We start from the raw sequence: 19,374 nt of genomic DNA on the forward strand, positions 1-19,374 counted from the left end.
GCTGAGCCTGCAAGGGCAGGAGAGGATCCATCAGCAGGGCTGAGCTGCCAGTAAGAGAAGGCAACAAGCACATCCATTGCATGGCAGAAACAAGAGCAAAGAGACTGTAACTTTCTCCTGGAAACCCACTTTCTGCTCAGAAAATAGAGGTCCGTGCATTGGCTCTGTGAGCCAGTGTCTGTCAGAGAAGACAACCTTGTGTTAGCCTTTCCTCTTGCAATGGAAACCATCCCGCAGGCTCCAAAAGTCAGGCAAGTGCTCCAGGTACAGGGACAGCAGGTTTTTGTTTGCCCCAAAAGAAACAGGACCTGGACAACTTTGGATATTTTAACATATGACAGCTCCAAACACAGCTGGTGTCAGCAGCAGGCAGGGCTTGCTGGCACATCCGAAGTGTTGCACTTGAAGTGTGATCTCTCCTGAGGACATTCAGCAAGTGGGAAGGCATGGAAAGATTAAACCAGATCCACCCTGAGTCCCTGAAATGAAGGTCCTCAGACAGCTTCCAGGATCCCAGGAGCCTCTTGATGGGCATGCCATGCCCTAAGAGAGCGTTTGCTAAACATCTCCTTCATTTCCTCTGGAGGAGGAACAGATCTCTTGAAGCAAGGTAACCATTTGCTTCAAGAAAGGAAAACCATGCGCTTCAAGAGTGCAAGTTGGCTCTAACAGCAGTGGGCCAAAATTTATTCTTAATAATATAGAGGGAGTAATAATTGGCAGGAAAGTACGAGAGGGTATTTGCAAAGAGAAGAGAAAATGTTGCTGAAATCAGGCTACATTCCCAGTCCTGTCTAGGCTGTCTGTTCCTCTTATATATTTAGGAATTCGTTTGGCAAAGAGACACCTGGAAGGTTTTATAAAGGGAGGTTTACTGCACAGGGTTCAGCATCTGGGGGGATGTACATCCGCAGGCTGGGTGTAAATCAGGGAGGCTGCCCGTGAGGACAGTGAGGGGCTGCTCCGTCGGAGCAACGCCACCAAACCCAGGGCATGTCCTCTGGCTCAGCAGGCACCTGATGCCCCTGATATACCGCTACTGAACACGCTTTTCGCTCTGTGTGTGGCTTTATAGCTTAGAGGTGCTCCCAGGTTTTTCATGAGCACTTTGCATAAAAGAGATGGTTTTTCCCCCCTTTCAGATACTGAAGACTTTGTGAAAGTTAGTTTTTTCCTTTATTTTTTTCCATTTCCACTAGGAAAATCTCATCTCTTTGATTTCTGTCTTCAACTGACAATTGTCTCTAGTCCCTGAGAATTGAAAAGCTTCAAAGAAACCTCATTGAACTTTCTCTCAAAAAAAAAAAAGTTCAGTTAAAAAGACCTTGTTCATTCTATTATTTTTTTTCCCTGGGAGAAAAAGACCCCCCATGAAGCCATGCCTAGCAATGCACTCTCTGCACTGAGAATTACTGAAGTGAAAAAGCCACAGGAGATGAGAAGCAAATCTCACACATTCAAACCTCCTGCGGGTGTCCAGCTCCTCCAGCCCATCAGATGTACCTTCTCCGAAGGCCGAGGACGGGAGCAGCACTCCCCGGTGAGGTACAGCCCTGTCCCGCAGCATCCTCTGTCCCAGCAGAAGCAGGGAAGAGCCACAGGTTTCTGGTACCCCAGGGAGGGAGGAGGAGGGTGGACTTCCATGCATAGATGCACCAGGAGGGCAATTTGGGTATAGGGATATAAAATTGTCTCAACGCTATTTCCCTCCCATCCATGGAAAACTTAACAACAGATACTTTGAATGCAGGAAAATACTGGGAACAAACCAGGACCTCAGAAATTTCTGCTACCCAGACACTAGTTAGTCCTCCATCACCATCGCCTTTTCTAAACCAGCCCCAAGCACTCGTTTCCTGAATAACTCATCAGCTCAACTGATTTATCATCAGCTTTTTTTTTTTTTTTAAGGCTTGGAAATTGAATAGAAGAAATGGCATCCATGGGAGGCAAAATGTGGGGGCTGATGTTATTGGAGCGTGATGAGTTAGCTGGCCCTCTCCCCAGAGAGCTTCATTTAAGGGGAAAAAAACCCCAAACCTTTCCTAGTCATCACACCCTCACACAAAATTACAGAACCCAGCCTAGGCAGGGGATGGCACGGGTGCTTGGTGCCCGCAGCCAGGCAGAGGAGCAGCACGTGGCCCTGTGCCCGTGTCTCGCTCAGGTCCCTTTCCATGGCAGGGCTCAAGCAAGTGCAGTTGTTCCGTCCCTCATCCTCCAAGGCACGTCCTGCCACCCTCCAGGCTGCAGCCTCAACTCGAATTCCATAATAAAGGCAGCAAAATTAATCACTTGGAGAAAGGCAGCTCTTCATGAAACCAGGAGACCGGCTCAGATGTGTCTTTGCAGAGGGTGATGGGGGTCAGCAGCTGAGACTGGATGGGTGTCAGATGGTCACACCAGACAAGTGGCTGCAGGGTGCTGGCGTGTGTAAAGGGAAAAGGCTGGGAAAGCTCAGAATTTATAATCTGCTTTTTTCTACCATGCCAGACCGAAGGCGCTGACACTGCTGTGAGAAGGACACAGGGTATGGAGATACAGGGAGGACAGGCGTTGGAAGCATCTCCAGCTTCACGTACCACAAGTGGCTTATACCAGAGAGCAACCAGACAGATTGGGAATATAATAACTCCGCTTCATCTGCTTAATGCGAGGGAAAGGAGGGATGTCAGCACTGGGGCTGTTGGGTTTCACTTCTAATGATACCTGCTTTAGGGTAGATGGCCACAACACTCAGATGTTCCTGCCTTATCAGCTCTGGACCCCACCACACTCCCCAGCCTCTCCAGATACCTTTGCTCATGCACTGTCCCGTGCCCTCACACAGGGGTAATCTCACAGCAGGGAAAACGCGATGGTGGTTGATACCATCGAAGCCCAAAGCCCGTTCTGCCCCGCTGCGTCCCGTGGGGGGGTGCTGCCCATCACGCACGCCGCGGGCAGGGCACAGGAGCGTTTCTAAACGTCAGGAAGCAGAAGTGCCGTCTGTGAGTCTCAAGCAGATGCTGCACAGAGATGATAGTAAAAGCCTTCAAGGGAAAGGACAAGGGAAGTAGGGAGAAGACAATTAAATAGCTGTTTTAAATGATCTGGAAGAAGATTAAAGGCAGCTGCAGGATTTTTTTTTTTCTCTGGGAAGAGGAACCACTAGACTACCTTCGTCTCTTCTGCCTTTACAAACTGCTGTTAAGAGGAAAACCTAAGAGCTAAATTGATTAGCCACATTTCCTTGTTCTTTTATTATCCCTCCAGCTGACATGTCAGGAAGGGGGAGGGAAAAAGAAATCAAGTGAATGAAAATCAATTGGGGGAAAAAAAAAAAAGAAGAAATTATCTAAAAACACAGGAAGCCAAGCAGTTATGTAAAGTAATGAACACAAGAGCTTATTTAATTTAGATCTAGCTGCAAGACGGACCACAGTGTAAACGGGATGGGATTAGGCAGGCTGGGCTGTCGTGCATGTGCTGAATTAAAGCCCTGGGCTCCCTGCGTAGTCCATGGAAAAAAAGGCAGCTTTTTAGGGATGCTCATGCCACCACAGATGGGCATCTCCACGGGGGCGGGAGTCTCTCTCCATCACTGCGGGGACGGATCCAGACACATTTAAACACCAACATCTTCATTTTCTTGTCTGCCTGAGGGGCTGGCAGCACCGTGACCTGACGGGACACAGCCCTGACACAAAGATGCTGCCGGAGGTGTTACCAGCACCCAGGCGTGGGCTTCTCTGGTGGGCAGAGATCCTGTGTGTGTGGCCAAAAGAGTTTTATCAGCCAGGGCCAATGGGTGGGATTGTCACTGCATGGAGCTGTAGTGAGTGATTTAAAACAGTACTGTTATTGAAAGCCATAGTAGGAGTTTGGCTGTGACCTAAGGAAAAGAAACCAACTTCAATTCCTCTAGTCAACATCAGTATAAATGCGAGATTCCTGAACTGAAGCCATTGACTAATCCTGGATGTGATTTGCCAGCAAACCTGGAGAGAATTCAGCCCTTTGGCTTCATGGGTTGCTGTTTTCATGTACTACGGAGAGATGCTTGTCATGTTTATTTACACGGCACCACAGATCTGCCAGTGGGCAGAGCCGTGCAGTCCCCAGCACCGACCGTGTGCCGTCACGGCACAAAGCTCATTGCACAACCTCACCATGGAATTAATAACTTTGTGGCCTCTCAGACAAATGGGAATTGAATAGATGTGCTTGGAAGAGTGTGTAGAGAGTGTGGTAACAGATGCCGAGAGGCCAGGCTGCACCTTGTGCCTCCAAGCTCCAACGCCTGGTCCTTCCTTGCTGTCCCCTGAGGTTCTTTGGCACATCCCTTCAAAGGCATCGCAAGAAGAAATGTAGGAAGAAATAAAGCAGAGGACCTCCTTGGGCAAGCGGTTGTTTCATGTGCAGAGTTATTTACTCTACAAATCATCTGAACTATGAGCAGACTTCGTAAAACATAATAAACAAGGGATCTGGAGAGATAGGCGAGCTGCAGCCACGCAAGGGTGGGCTGATGCTGAGCAGAACTGTCTGCCCAAAGCCGTGAGGAGGTCCAGAGAAGTTCCCAACGTGCTTCCCAAGAAGCTGCCCTAACAAATGAGCAACTTGGAGCTGATGGAGCTGTGACAGTTTATGGAGGCGCAGGGCATGCTGCCATGTTTTAATACATGGGTTCACACCAGCTGTCCGTGCAAATAAAACATCAGCGTGTGTCAGGCACCACCTACACAGGCACCTGCCATAACTTAGGGGACATTTTGCAGCAGAGCCATCCAAGCGCAGACTGTGACATGCCAGTGGGAAAACATGTTCCTCTCTCTCCTGTGAATTATGGGGTAACGGAGAGCTGCCCACACCCAGGCTCCCCTCACACATGTGCCCAATCCAGGCTCAGTTAAAATCCTGAGGTTTTAGGTCGAGGAGATGCCTGACTCTGTCTGCTGGGACTGATGGTGCACCAGGATTGTAGGTATTTCTTTCAATCAATCAATCAATCAGGTTGGAAGAGACCTCTGGGATCATCGAGTCCGACCATTGCCCTGACACCACCATGTCAACTAGACCATGGCACTGTGCCATGTCCTGTCTTTTCTTAAACCCCTCCAGAGATGGTGACTCCACCACCTCCCTGGGCAGCCCCTTCCAATGTCTAATGACCCTTTCTGAGAACACTTCCCCCTTTCCCCAGATTGACTAAGGATCTCTCCAGAACAGAGGTATGAAGGTAAAAAAGTAAGAAGCAATAAAGGAAAACCAATTTGCACAGCCGCCTAGCCATTAATAATCAGACCTTTTGGAAAAACAGGGCTGAGAGCGTATGATGCTAATGGCACTCAGGGATGCACGTGGTGGGATGGGACACAGTGCGAGCTCTTGTTTCGGGGGAGCTGGCCCCAGAGCCAACAGCAAGGCTGTGAAGTAGCCAAACCCACAGGTACCGACGCGCAAGTCAACAGGGGAAACATCTCATTCTGCCTCGGAGCTCTCTTATCTGTTGCTGCCACACTGAATAGCTTTTAAAACCTCCTCCAGCTGAAGTGGCGTGAAAACATGCATTTACTTGTATGGGGATGGCTTTAAAAGGTTTTTAATTTATGTGGAAAAAACCCCTAAAATTGGCTGCAGTGTGTTTTACAGGGTGTCTGCCAGTTCAGGTGTTAACTAGATCTAAATAATGTGGCTATAATGGACTTACTCCTGCTACCAGATCCCACGCTGATGCCAATATTCAAACCAGACGTCCCTGACTCACAGAAGTAACAGGCAAGCGTGGCAACGAAGAATGTATAATAAACCAGATTCACAGGCTGATTTAAGCAGCTGCAAGGATGGCGATGTACAAAGCTGGGAAATAGTACTGTTGTGAAGAATTACATCTCAGAGGCCACACAGAGCTTATGTCTCAATGGCACAAGGAGAGATGTACAGCGCCCGGCCGTACCGACCGTGGTGACACACGGTGACACCCTGCAGAACATCTGGCTTATTCCTCTTCCTGCTTATCAGTGTGTGCTGTGCTGAGCAATCCGTAATTACTTGGAGAATATCAGTAATTACTCCTTACAGTTGTTGTGGAGCTTAAGTGGTACAAGTTAAGTAATAAGAGCAAGAATCAAATATGCCAAGTGCTGTTCAAATAGTTACTTTTTTTTCCTTATTATAAGAAAACCTGTTTGTTCACACACAGTCTAGTTTCACTCAGGAATGCCCATTAAAACTTAAATATTCAAAGCAAATACAGAGAAACTTTTTCAAAATCAGAGGTGTGAAATTAATACTCTCAAATATTCACCCTGGGAAGCTTGTTCCAGGCCAGGGAGGAGCATTCTCCTGCAATGATCCCAGCAGAACCATAGCTTACACTGGGCTCCGAGTTTATAAATGGTTACAATTGCTCTGTTCTGGGACTGGCTTTCAATCAGTCAACAAATAAAACCTCTTGGAGAACTAATGGCTTCCAAAAAAAAAAATCCCAATTTGCTTTAGACAGTTTGCCAAACAGGAAGAGGAGTAAATATGTTGAGCGATTTATTACAAGTGATTTGCCAGCTTGAGCAAGTGCATCATTGCTCTGCTTATTTTAAAGACAGAAAACGAATGCTAAGAGATGCAAAGACCTGCTCTAAAGCAGCTTGAACCCACTGCGAAAGAGCAGGGCTCCAGATTTCTGACCAGCAAGACCTCTGCACGTCACTCTCCACACCACCACTGACCTTTCTTTCACAGGTCTTCCATTAATTGTCTCTTTTTAAACCTCTGCACAGCTTACAATGGGAGAATGCCCGCTCACATGCTGTGCAATGCTTTCCATCAATGCACTTCAAACCTGACTTGCAGCTGCTTTGCTTATTCTCTCTGGTACCTCCCCCAGCCCAGGGCTCCGCATCACGTTGTGTGCTGCTTCCCTGTGCTCAGAGGAATGGAGCAAAGCCATCAAACCACCTTCCTATCTTATCAAAACTACTGTTGTACCCAGATCCCCTGAGAAGGAACACTATGGTAGTGTTTGGGTTTTTTTCCCCCAACAGCTGCCTCCTTTTTTTTTACTTTGAAGTTAATTCACAAGTGAAATAAAAAAAAAATCACAAGGAAAAGCCCACAGGTGAACTTCACATACTGTGCATTCACGTCTGCCTACTTCTTGGCTAACAGGGTAAGGAATAGCCTGAGTAATAGCAAGACTGTAAAATATGTTGAGAATTGTTTGATCTCCAAAGACACGGCTAGGAAATAACGCTCTGTTTTTAGCCCTGTCATGGTAACAATGAGCATCAGTTTAATCCTAAGAGGAAGATGACTGGAAATAATGCATTTCAGCCACATTGTTCTCAAATCAGATGGCTCACGTCTCCTTAGAGAGTAGAGAATTTGGGTTAAGTACACCAGGCTGCCACTGACAAAATCTACAAAGTACCTACAAAAGAAATACAGCCGTCACCATCTCGAGATGAAATCTATGTATCAAGACAAAATGCAGAGGGAATCCAGGGCTTCTGTGGGGGCTGGATTTTGGTTTACTGGAGCAGTCCAGGGGGAAATTTGGAGACACATGTCTAAACATGTACAGGCTCTGCGCTTAAATCTAACTGCAGGTACCCTCTCCCGCTTTTAGTGGGAGCAATGATTCTGATGTGTTTCCATTTAGGTTCCCTCCCTTTAACTGTGGGACCATCTCAAAGGCTTTAATACACATGCAGTTTTAAATTCTAATTGGCTGCTGATTAAACCCACCTGAAATTCACGTTCAAAATAAAAGATTGAGAAGCTATCACACGTGAGCCTGGCAGAAAAGGGACTATGGAGACTGGCGTCTTGCTCTTTCTGTCTCTCCTTCCATGTCTCTTACATTTTTCAAGCCTAATGCTCCAGTAAACAAATGCAAAATGTAAAACCCCTCAGAGCACTGGAGCGCAGCAAGTGTTGATGCTGAAATCTTTTCCACGCATGGGCACGTTAGATGAAGCAGTGTGTGGAGACCAGCAAAGCCCTTCTGAAGTCAGGAGGGGTCTGCTAGTTAAACCAGCTATGGATTTCCCCAAAACAGCAAAAATTGCAGCCTCTGCCTTTGAAGATGCAGTTCCTTTCCGGATGCCTATGCTACACCTTCTTTACAAAACTTTGTGAAATGAGGATCCGTCACTACCCAGAGGAGATGGGCTCGGGATCAACCCAAGAAAGTGGGAGAGGGGGAGAGATGGTTTTATTTCCCTCGACCTTGCTGGCCGCTTTCCAGGGGAAGGAAGGGAGATGCAGAGGATGCAGAGAAAGGGTGGAGATTTGTGGGTTTTCTGGCGATGAACTGGCACGTTTGGGGAGGACCCGAGCATCCCCGGTCTGAGACAGCGGCCGCAGGACAAAGCGGGGCCCGGCCGCCCCGGGCTCTGCGGCACACGGGGCTCACGGTGCAGGACCGCGGGGGCTCCGGGCACCGGCCGCGCCGGGAGAGGAGCTCCGAGGGGGCTGCACGGGCCGGGGGCTGGATTAACCGCGGTGCAGGATCTACCCCGGTGCAGGGTCTCAGCCCGGCGCTGTGGGGTAGGAGGGGGTGCGGGATAGCGCAGGGCAAGCGGAGCCGAGACACCCCCCCGCCCCAAATCTCGCCTGTCCGCACCCCGGGCCGGTCCGCCCCGTCAGGGCTGCCCGGGACACCCCCTTCCCGAGCCGGTCCCCTCCTCCCAGCCTCCTCCTCCTGCCCCGCCCGTCTCCGCGAAGTTTGGCCTTCCGAGCCCCGGGAGGGAGGCGGCTGCCCGGCCCCGTCCGCTCCGGGAGCCCCGTCCGCTCCGGGATCCTCACCTGGATGACGGTCTTCAGCGTGGAGGCGTCCACGATGGCGGTGCAGATGAGGGAGTCGGGATTCTGGTCCTTGCCGTAAATCTCCCCCATGGTGAAGATCATGGGGATGGCGAGGAGGAAGGAGGCGATCCAGATGCAGCTGATGAACTTCTTGGTGCGGCTGCGGGACATGATGCTCTTGGCTTTGAAGGGGTGGCAGATGGCCATGTAGCGCTCCACGCTGAGGCTGGCGATGTTGAGCGCCGTGGCGTAGGTGCAGGCGTCCCGGAGGAAGTAGTAGCCCTTGCAGACGGCCCCCCCGAAAGCCCAGGGGTGATGGACCCAGATGAAGTTGTAGAGCTCGATGGGCATGCAGAGGAGGAAGATGAGGAGGTCGGAGAAGGCGAGGCTGGCCAGGTGGTAGTGCACGGTGCTCTGCAGGTTCTGCAGCGACTTCTTGCGCACCAGCGTGTACGCCGTGATGGAGTTGCCCACGGTGCCCACCAAGAAAAGAGCCAAGTAGATGACGGTCACCATCACTTTGGAGTAGATGTCGGTGTTGACGTCCAGGTCCTCCTCGTCGGGCCCTTTGGGGAGCAGGTCGGAGCGGTTGGAGGCGTTGGCGTAGCCGTTGGGGTGCAGGCGGAGGGGGCCGCCCGGCACGGCCGGGGCCGTGGCGTTCAGGTGCATCCCCGGGGCCGGACCAACACTGCCCGCCGCCGCGCCCGACCGGACCCGCCGCCGCGCCCCGACGTGCCGCTGCCCGCGGCGTGGAAACTTGGCTCGTTTTAAGGCGGCGGGGAGGAGGCGTCCGCCGCTGCCGTGCGTGTGCGTGCGAGCCACGCTCACACCCCCCCGCCCGCGGCAGCCTTGCCTGCGAGCAGCCCGCAGCTCCGGCTCGCTCCTCCCTGCAGCTCCCCGGCGCCCAGATGTGCCCTGGCAGGGCAGGAGCCCCCCTGCACACGCACACAGCCCCGCACACACCCGCGCCGGGAGCCCCCGCCCCGCTGCCGCCCGCCCCCGGCTCTGACTTGCCCCGGCCCCGGGGGGCGGCCCCTCGGCTCAGCCCCCTCCCCGCTCCCGGTGCTTAAAGCGGCGCCGGGGTGTGTGTGTGAAGGGAGGGAGCACGTCCCGGGCTGGGCTGCAGAGCCCCTCCCCATTGGGACACCCCCCTCCCCCCTTCTCCATCCCTTCCAAAGTCAGACAGAGAGGCGCGGCTGCGGGCTGAGCCCTGACACCCCCCCATCCGCCTCCCCCGGGGAGAGGAGAGGCACCAGGGGTGCTCCATCACCCTTGGACATCCCTATGTCCTGCTAGTTCGCAAATACCCACCCACCTGCTGCTGCTGCTAGGAGAAATGCATTTAAAGGAGGGGGAAAACACTTAAAAATATCTACCTCTGCCCTGACCTGCCCGGGGCACCCTCAGCACCGTGGCACAGCGGTGACAGCAGTGACCTGCTTTGCTTTGGTCCCCATCAGTGACTTTTCCCTTAACCCCATATCCTCAGATTTGGGTATGCGGGGTCCTCTCTGAGCTGCCCTGTTGCAGGGACAGGGGCCATGGGGGTGCCACAGTGATGCTGAGGGTGACAAGGGGATCCCCCACATGAAAGGGCCCCCCAAGGATGAGCAGTCTGGAGTGGGGTTACCCTCTCAAGGGCCAGTCTTTGTGGTAAACCTCTTCACAAATGCATAGAGGAGACCCAGGAAAATCATTCAGGGAATCACTGATTTATCCAAAGACAGTTGTAATTCGTCCAATTCGTTCATCAGCAGGTGTTGGGTACCTGGTTCCCAGTGAGCCAGTGAGCTCTGCATGTACCGAGGTCCTGCAGACTGCTTATCTATTTGATGCAAGAGATCTCTAATCCTGCAGTCAATCAAATCATCTCTGCATGCAAATGGTAAACTTTCCACAGCCATCTGCCAAGAGTCAATATTCCCCCAAACTTTCCTCCTCTTAAATCCATCCAATAGGATCACCATGGAAGACTAACCAAAATCAGATTTATTTAGTCATATTTGGAGATAAATGTTTTCCGGCACTCATCCCACACTAGTTTAAAGAATGACTAATAATCTCTTAACACCAATGTTCCTTTCATTTAAAAGCTTCTGTTATGAAATTTCTGTTAGCTAAAAGGAGTTTGTTGGGGTTGGTGTTCCTGGCTGGACTTACCTCTTGTTCTTGGTCCTCGGACAGGTTCTTGGGATGGATCAAGAATATTTATCCTGAGGAAGGGAAGTGGAACATGGAACAAATGGTGGGTTGTACTCACCTACTGAGGTCTGAAGGAGAGCTGCAGCTGGAATACAAGCCTTCTCCTGGGTGCCTGGTGTCCCTATTCCTCAGCCCCCAAGTTGGGGGGAGCTTATGGCCCCGTGGTCCGAGCACAAACCCATGCTCCTGGGCAAAAGCACTTCTCCCACAGAGGCAGCGAGTTCCTCTGGAATCTTTGTCTATAATGAGGAGTTATTGTCCCTTTCTGGTCCTTTAACTTCATTTTGGCCTTGTGGAAAGCAATTTCTATCCCCACAAACAAGGTACCCATCTGCTGGTCTAATTTTACAGTGTGGGTGTGCACGTTTATATCAATAGCTGTCTCTGGAAATGCTCTGGTTTGGATTCTGTTGCCTCATGTTTCTGCACACAGGCGATGCACACGCACGGCTGCTGACAAGGGGAGTGTTACACCTCCCTGCTCTGTCCCAGCAGCTGTTCCCCAGTGCTCCGTGTGCTGCCTCCTCCACCTTCCCTCCACACCAAGTACTGGCAGGGAATATCAAGAGATATAGTTAAAAAATAATCCTAATTACACGAAGTGTCAGCTACCTGGAATCAATGTGGCTGTCGATTTACAACCAACACTTCTAACAGGCTGGCGTGGTTTGTACCAGACAAATCTCTCCTTTCGTAAAAAGTGCATTAGAAGAATATTGACCACCCAACAAACGGGCTGAGTGCTCCCATCGTGAAAGGCCTCAGCAGCGTATTTCTACGAGATAATTAATTTAATAAATTCCATTAATTCCGTGGCAAGTTTGTCTCAGCCACACATGAAGCGTTCTCACTATGACGGGCAGGTTTTTTTCACATAGATCTGGGTTTGAGCAAAGAGCCTGTCTTCTGGGATGCCTTGCCATTCCCCGTGCAGAAGTGTGGGTCTCTTCTTGTAAAGGAGAAAGTAAATGAAAGTCTTGTCTCTCTCCATAAGGAAAGGGGTCAACCTCTCCCCTCTCTTTTTAGAGAGCTTTTTGTCCAGGAGGGTTCTACCTTCTGCCCCCACATCACTGTTACAGGGCTGGTTCAGTTCTGCCCCCCTGCCAACCTGGCCTCGGAGCAGGCAGAGGTTTTGCCCTGCCAAAGGAAGACATCGACCCCATTCCTGCCTCACCATGTAGCACATCTACCCAGCACCCCTTTACCCTCCCCATTGCCAGTGCGTGGCCTGGGGGATGCGTGAAGTCCCTTTTCTGGCGTGGGATAATGAAATGAATAACAAAAGTATCTCTTCTTACCTTCACTTCTGCTCCCTGCAAGGTTTTAATCCATATTCCCCTTCAAGCAGAAGCAGAGCCGGAGATGCACCACTCTGTTCTTGTGTGCCGAAGCCTCCAACCTAAATCCCCACTGTTTGTTCCTGAACCAGCCGACCTTTTAGCTAAGCTGGGCTCGTTTTAATATATTTTGTATGTGTGTGTCTGTGGCTTAAAAAGGAAAAGAATCATGGAAACCAAGAGAAGCCTGATCTCAAATGTTACAGCGAGGCATTTACTTAAAATCTTGCAGGAAAATGTCACCCAAAGACCTCATCTATTAGAACTGCCTGGATTTGAGCTGGGGGTCCCACAGTGCCCAAGATGTGAGGCCCACAGGTTTCCTCACTCCCTTTTATGTTGACCCAAGTGTTTTCCATCTTTGCTTTTACCAGTTGCAACTGGGGACCACTAGGAATTTTTCATATTAATCCTATTCCCATCTGATTTCACCATGTGGGATTTTTCTGAAGGGCATGGAAAGAAGCAGAGAGAAACCTCTGCAAGAGGCGGGTGCTAAGAGACAGCATCACCCTTTCTCCTGTTGAGGTCCAAGCACCCAGCCTCAAATACCTGTTAGAGCAGGTTCCTGAGTCAGGTAATACTGGGATGATTCAAGCCCTTAAAATCAGTTCCCAGTGGACTCACTATAGACAGGCTCTCCCTAAAAGTCAGGAATGTCTAAGGTGGGTAAAGAAGGTAAAAGCCTGGGGTGTACAGGGTTTTTTTTTAAGAATGCTGCATGTAAAAACAAGGAAGTGAGTGAGAAAGGGGTAATAGAAAAAGGGACATACATCAGCTTTGTTGATGACAATATTGGCTGTATCATTACTTACAGACATGAAAGTGCATCCCTTCCCACACCCAACACACTGCAAAATAAAGTACTGTTAGTTCGGATGAGCAATAAAAGATTCCCAATGGCTGCATGTTATTTACTGCCTTTGGCTGAACTGATTTCAGGAGAGTATTTTAAATCATAACAGTTGATACATGGGATATTTATTGCCTGTGATTTTCATAGTGGAGGAACCTGCTGAGACTCCGCAGTGTGAGCACAGTGGTGTGTGGGTTGGCAAAGCAGACAGATCATACCCAGAGCAGAGCAATGATCACACACCCCAGCATTTGTGTCCCTAGGCAGGTTTAAAAAAAAAATAAAGGCAATCCAAAAAGCAGAACACACCGAGATGTGTATGATGATATTGGTAAGAGAATTACCCTGAAGAAGGATCAGTCTCTGGGAAGTAACAGCTGGGAAATGAGGTGTCCAAACACCTTTTACAGGTCCTGTCTTCTGTGTGCTGCATGTTCAAATTCAGTCCTTTACTGTGGCAAAACTCCTTTAAAGTTAATGGATGTACTGGCTGATGGACCCTGTAATACTTGTCTCAAAGAGACAGACTGATACATTAACTGGACACGCAGAGGAGATACCAATTGCTTTAGCTGAGAGACAAAAACAGTTTTTGGGTCCCCCGTGGTGCTATGACAAGAAGCCCAAACCAGATTCCTCGTGGCAATAAAGGCACTCTCATCTTCATGTACACAATATAAGTGTTAAAGATAAGCATTCGTGCTCACACTGCACGCAGGGTTTCCCTTCGGAAATCCTCTATTTTATTCCAGGAACAAACATAAAGAGAGGGGACAGAGGAGTCCATGGGGAGAGTTTGCACTTGCTGCATCTGGGAGCCTCCGCCACAGCCCCAGGCATGGTGCTGGCACCCTCAGTGCACACGCAGACGGGCAGTTACTCTGTTTCTAAAGGATTTAATCCGCTTTTGCAGCCCTGGCTCTCCGGATCCGCAGCGGCTCTGCCAGTGGCACCTCCAACAGCTCCGCTCAGCGGTGCCGGCTCGGAGCACAGCCCTCGCTGCCAGGGAGTGCTACAGCCCCAGATCCAGCTCCAGCTCAGCTCCAGCCTCAGCCCCAGCTCCAGCTCCAGCTCCAGCTCCAGCCCCAGCTCAGCTCCAGCCCCAGCCCCAGCTCCAGCTCAGCTCCAGCCCCAGCTCCAGCTCCAGCCCCAGCCCCAGCTCCAGCTCCAGCCCCAGCTCCAGCCCCAGCTCCAGCTCAGCTCCAGCCTCAGCCCCAGCTCCAGCTCCAGCTCCAGCCCCAGCTCCAGCTCCAGCTCCCAGCTCAGCACCATCCCTTCCCCCCCATACACCACACCAACATTTTCCAGGAAATCCCAGGAGGCCCAGATTAACCTCATTTTCTCATACCCCCCAAAGAATTTCTGTTGTTTTTTGAAATCTCAACATGCCTGGTAATTTTAAAATGCAAATGAAAAAGCAGCACAGTAAAAATCCCTGGCAGCCAAACACTCTTTACTGCCTTTTCCCAGTGACCTTCCCATACATTTGAAATGCTCCCAAATCTTTATTAAATGCCTTGGATTTCAGGAAACACACAAAGCACCAGGAATGCTTTGTGCTCTTTCCCAGTGTGAGTCTTTTCATCAAATGCTGGAAATACCACGGGCTGGTAGGGCTTTCTCCTTGGCCATACGTCACCGAACAACACGACATTTGTTCAGACACTCCTCTCTACCTTGGTCCCTTACACCCAGAAAGGCCCTTTCCTTAGGGCAGACCAGGGCTGCAGGAGGCAGCAGGGTCAGCCCCAGAGAGGTTCCGCATGGAAATTTTCCTGGGACATCCTGCAGTGGCTTTCAGTCACTCTGTGCCACTTTAGCAGACTCAAAAACTTGGCACTTCATGTCTTCCAAAGCACACTGTGGCCTGCTGTAAATACACGTTATTTGTACTCTGCAACCAGGCTCGTTCCTGCTGTTCTCCCCTTTAAGAGCCCACATCCTCCCATTTGTCGCAGCACTGGCAGCCTGGATTGGCCTGAGCCCGGGCTCCTCCTGAGCCCGCTCTGGCATCCATCTCGCTGGGCGAGGAGAGGATGCTAACGCTGGTCTGCAGCCTCTGCGAGTGATGAGAAGGTTCCTCCAGGTTATTACCAGGAGGAGGAGGAAGAAAAGGCTGCAGAGGCTCCTGAGCTCCATCCCTGCCCTTACGGGCAAGGGCATCGTGCAGCCACCCGGGCACAGCCTGAGCTCAGCACAGAAAAGCCCCATTTCGATCCTGCCCTCGGTAATGTTGCTGCAGGACCTGCTGCTCCCATGGCAAATGGGAGCCTGAGAGGAAGGGTTTATTCGCACCCCTGTGGACCAGGGAGCTGTAGGAACACTTCTCCATGGGCTCACCTGCGGACATTTCGCTCCTAAGGCACTTGCTGAACTCTCCTGCAGACCCCAGCATGGCTCACAGCCCCGTGCACGCTGGCCCAGCCTCACATCCCCAAACCACAATCTCACACCTCGAGCTTTGCTGATTTTCTTCCTCCTCTTGGCCACACTCACCCAGATGATTTCTCTGTTAGACCACCTTGGCCCAGAGGTGACAAAAGTAGTTTTAACCCTGTTAGAGTGAGCACAGAGTTCCTGGAGAGGGATTTTCTTTTCCTTCTTCTGTTATGGCTCAGTGGTTGTTGCAGCCACCCCAAGGAAAAGGGCTCTTGTGCTTAGGTAACATCCCCTGCCCCAGGCTGCAACGTAGAGCAGCCCTGGGACTGCTCTAAATTGAATTGTAAGAAAAGAGCCAAAGGAGACAGGAGAGGAAAAAAGGAAAAAAGTCTACAAAAAATGGGGAGGGAGGCTAATTCGGTTCCGCCTGCATCAGAGAGGGAGCTCATTCAGTGCTTTTCAGTGTGATACTGGGGCTCAATTGTAATTGCATTCAGTGCCTGAGATTTTTTGTAAATCCGATCAGAGCTGTTTGGGGAACTGCAGATACTGAATAAATTTGGAAAGAAGAAGCCCAGCTTCTGTGAAACAAATCTTTGGTTGTTTTAGTGGAAAGATGTTTACTGAGAAGGGGAATTCTCTGGACAATAGCTACCTTTCTAAAGTCTCATAAATCACAAACAAACTGTTCTGACTCCAAGGACAAATATTTCCAACTGTTTCATTGTTAAAAAAGAAACGATTTTTGCATCTTACAGAAAACAATGTCTGCTCTTGCAGCATGTGCTCCTTTTTGCTTCTAGAGAGTTCCCCCCTCTGCTCGTTGTCCTGACTAAACTGCAAATATCTTTTAAAAACCTAATGCCACAGCAAAGGAGCGGAGAAATAGCAGGGCCAAAATCCATCCCCTTCCTCTAACTCAATGTACATGTATCTTACTACCTTGAGCTAATCATTACAGCTTGTGTTTATGTGTTTTTTGCCAACCTAGAAAATAGCAGTGACTCCTCATGCTTGGTTTTGGCTTTGAGCAAACACCTCAAACACAAAAAAAATCCTTCAGATAGAAGCAAAAAAGACTTAGAATGAGGAGATACAGCCTCAGCCATAGATGCCCAGATCTGGTGTAAATTAAAACAGAGGTGGAAACCCAAAGTATTTTTCTTTAACTCGGAAACATGTCCTCTAACATCACCCCTCCTCTCTGTGTTTGTGCCTGTTGATTTACTCTCCTTGCCCCCCTAATAACATCTGAACCATTGAAATATACTGTCCTTTTGTGCGTCTCAGATACATAAGCACAAAGTTGGGAAGAAACATGCCATGTCCAGACCTGCAGATCGCTGAAACTTACTGCTAACACCTCAGGAAGATGCAGATAATGCAGCGAGGGCCCCTGCTTAGATGCTTCTAATGTTATTAAGGCTTTTTTATAAAATTGATCAACAGTAGCAAGACAGACTTATTGGACTGTCCATGCTGCAAACACAGAAACAATTGGTAGGAAAGGAAAAAAAAAAAAAATCTGCATAACAGATGGTGTCTGTCTGCTTGTCATTCGTAAATGAATAAAAATACCCCCCCAGCTCACAAAATCTCTTGCTTTGCTGCTGCGTCTGCTGACTGACACTTATTTGAAGCTAACATGAAGATTTTATAATCAGCCTTGAAGAGGAGAACAGAGAGAATGGCTGAGCGAGAGAAGGGGTCGGCTTGACGAATACCTGCAAGACACCTCCCCGTGCCCGTTCCTGCCCTGCTCTGGACCTGACGTGCAGCCAGAGCCAGACCCAGCACCCAGGAAAATGGCACTGGGTTATTGTCTTGCTTCTGCAGCTCCGGGTGGCTGATGGAGCCTCTGGGAAGCTTTAGCCCGTCTGCACGGGAGCAGTGGGGTCGGGCACTGGAGGAAATGCAGCTACTGCAGCTTCATGTTTGGGAGCTCTCCAGCTCTGTTGCAGGGTCTGGCCGGGCTTTCCCGGCCCCCCACTGCCATCTCAGCTGCCCCTTGCTCCTGGGCATTGCCTCGTAGAGAAGGGCAGGAGGAAAACAGGCTGTTTCTGAAGCAGAGGCTGAGTTTGCTGCATGAGGATGACAGGTTACACGGGAATATGTGATGTGATGTGGTGAAGCAGAGCCTCAGCCTTCCCCAGAAGAAGAGCCACATTTTCCTTGCAGCAGGGTGGAGAGGAGGCACCCAAGACCATTCAGGCTGTTTCTGTTTAACCAAAGCCCTCACTCCAATCTGACACGTTTCTCTGTTGATTCGTTTGAGAATTCAAGTGTGACCCAGGGCTGGAGGCACAGCAGCTGCTAAAAGGCTTGTGATGTCGTGACTGCCGAGCTGGGGGGGTTGAGAGCCCATGGGGGTCTCCTGACCGGTGGGCTGCAGCCCCCAGGAGCTGCTCGGCTTCCTCCCTGCCCTTCCCATGGCTGAAAGGAGGTGAAACCAGAGGGGGAGATAGCCAGGGCAGGAGCAGGTGCCTTCCCCAGCCTGGGGCAGATGTGTACGGTAACTCCAAGAAAGCAAAGGTGTGTTTGTGCCCTGATTTCGGTGGCTTTGCCTCCCCGCCGCGGGCTGCCCCTGGGCTGTGGTGGCAATGCCATCACCCAGCTCAGGGACCTGGTCCACCTGAATGCTTGTCCTGTGCAAAGGACAAGTGGATCAGCTAGACTCGGTACGGGGCAGCAAGGACTGTTTGGAGCCAGGGACTGCTTTTTATTTGAGAATTAGATGCATTTAACCCATCCATGACATTGCATCATAAAAGGGGTCCTGGGGCAGCGGTGCGGTGCTGTGTGCTCGGGCAGTCTCAGCACAGGGAAAGACACGTGTCCACCGAGGCTTTGTCCGCTGTTTCTGTAGATGGGAAGATGTAACAGCATCAGGATTGACCAGGATGTTGATGATATTTAATTTTCAGACTCATAAAAGTGGTTACAAACTTGAAACTTTGTTTGACTCGTGACTAAAAGCAACATATGATTACTAAAACATTCAGATCAAAGTACCAGTAAAAAAGAAAAGCAGCATATGAGGCAACATATGGTAAATATGTATTTAGAAACACAGAAACTAGACGAACTCATTTGGGTCAAGATTTAATCAGATAGTGTTTGGTTTAGACTCAACACTAATGCTTCTTAGGATGCATATTACATTGGAATCAGTATTTAAAACTCTGTTAAAGTCAAATGAAAATAAAAACCAAGGGGAAAAAAAGAAAGAGTGGCAAATCTATGGCAGGGGAAAATTGTATTTCTTTGGCAACCAGAAGATCAAGTCTAATTAATCTGTACACACCCACTTTCTCTGCGTGGCTTGCAGAAAGGGATAGCCTGGGTACGTGTGTGTAGGTAATGTAGTTAACAACTAATTTCCTTTTAGTTTCTTCTTTCTCATTCATTAGTTTCCAGATTCCAACAAGACCTACAAGTGTCATCTTAAACTCTGAAAAAGCTCCTGAAATGGAGAAGAAGGAAGGCTATGGCAATACTGGAACCTCTTCATAAGTTAATGAAAGTCCTTGTGGTTCAAGATATCCTGCAGGTTTTTAAGCATAATATTTTCCCCAAAAGGCAATGAATCACGAAGCACAGTCAGTACTGTCATGGCTTGGGGGAGGGCTTTAAGAGCCCCATAGCCCTGGACACATGATATCCTCTGATGTTTCTCCACTGACTATATAATTTCCCAGTTCCATCACAGTGTGTCCTTTGACAGTCTCCATAAGCATATGCATATTGTAGCTCCCACATGCAAAACACATTGGCCACATTCAGATCTCTCTTACTCAGGTGAAGACAATG

The 19,374-nt window shown here is 49.9% G+C and overlaps 1 protein-coding gene across 1 annotated transcript in view; it reads right to left on the minus strand.

The window, feature by feature from the left end:
* Positions 1 to 9,459, minus strand: part of NTSR1 (neurotensin receptor 1) — a 52,279-nt gene extending 42,820 nt beyond the window's left edge. The window contains exon 1 of the mRNA XM_068416448.1: positions 8,791 to 9,459. Coding sequence (XP_068272549.1) covers positions 8,791 to 9,459 — 669 coding nt within the window. The remainder of the gene's footprint in view (positions 1 to 8,790) is intronic.
* Positions 9,460 to 19,374: the final 9,915 nt, after the last annotated feature.

The sequence above is a fragment of the Nyctibius grandis genome, chromosome 19 (genome assembly GCF_013368605.1).
Source record: "Nyctibius grandis isolate bNycGra1 chromosome 19, bNycGra1.pri, whole genome shotgun sequence".
Classification (NCBI taxonomy): Eukaryota; Metazoa; Chordata; class Aves; order Nyctibiiformes; family Nyctibiidae; genus Nyctibius; species Nyctibius grandis.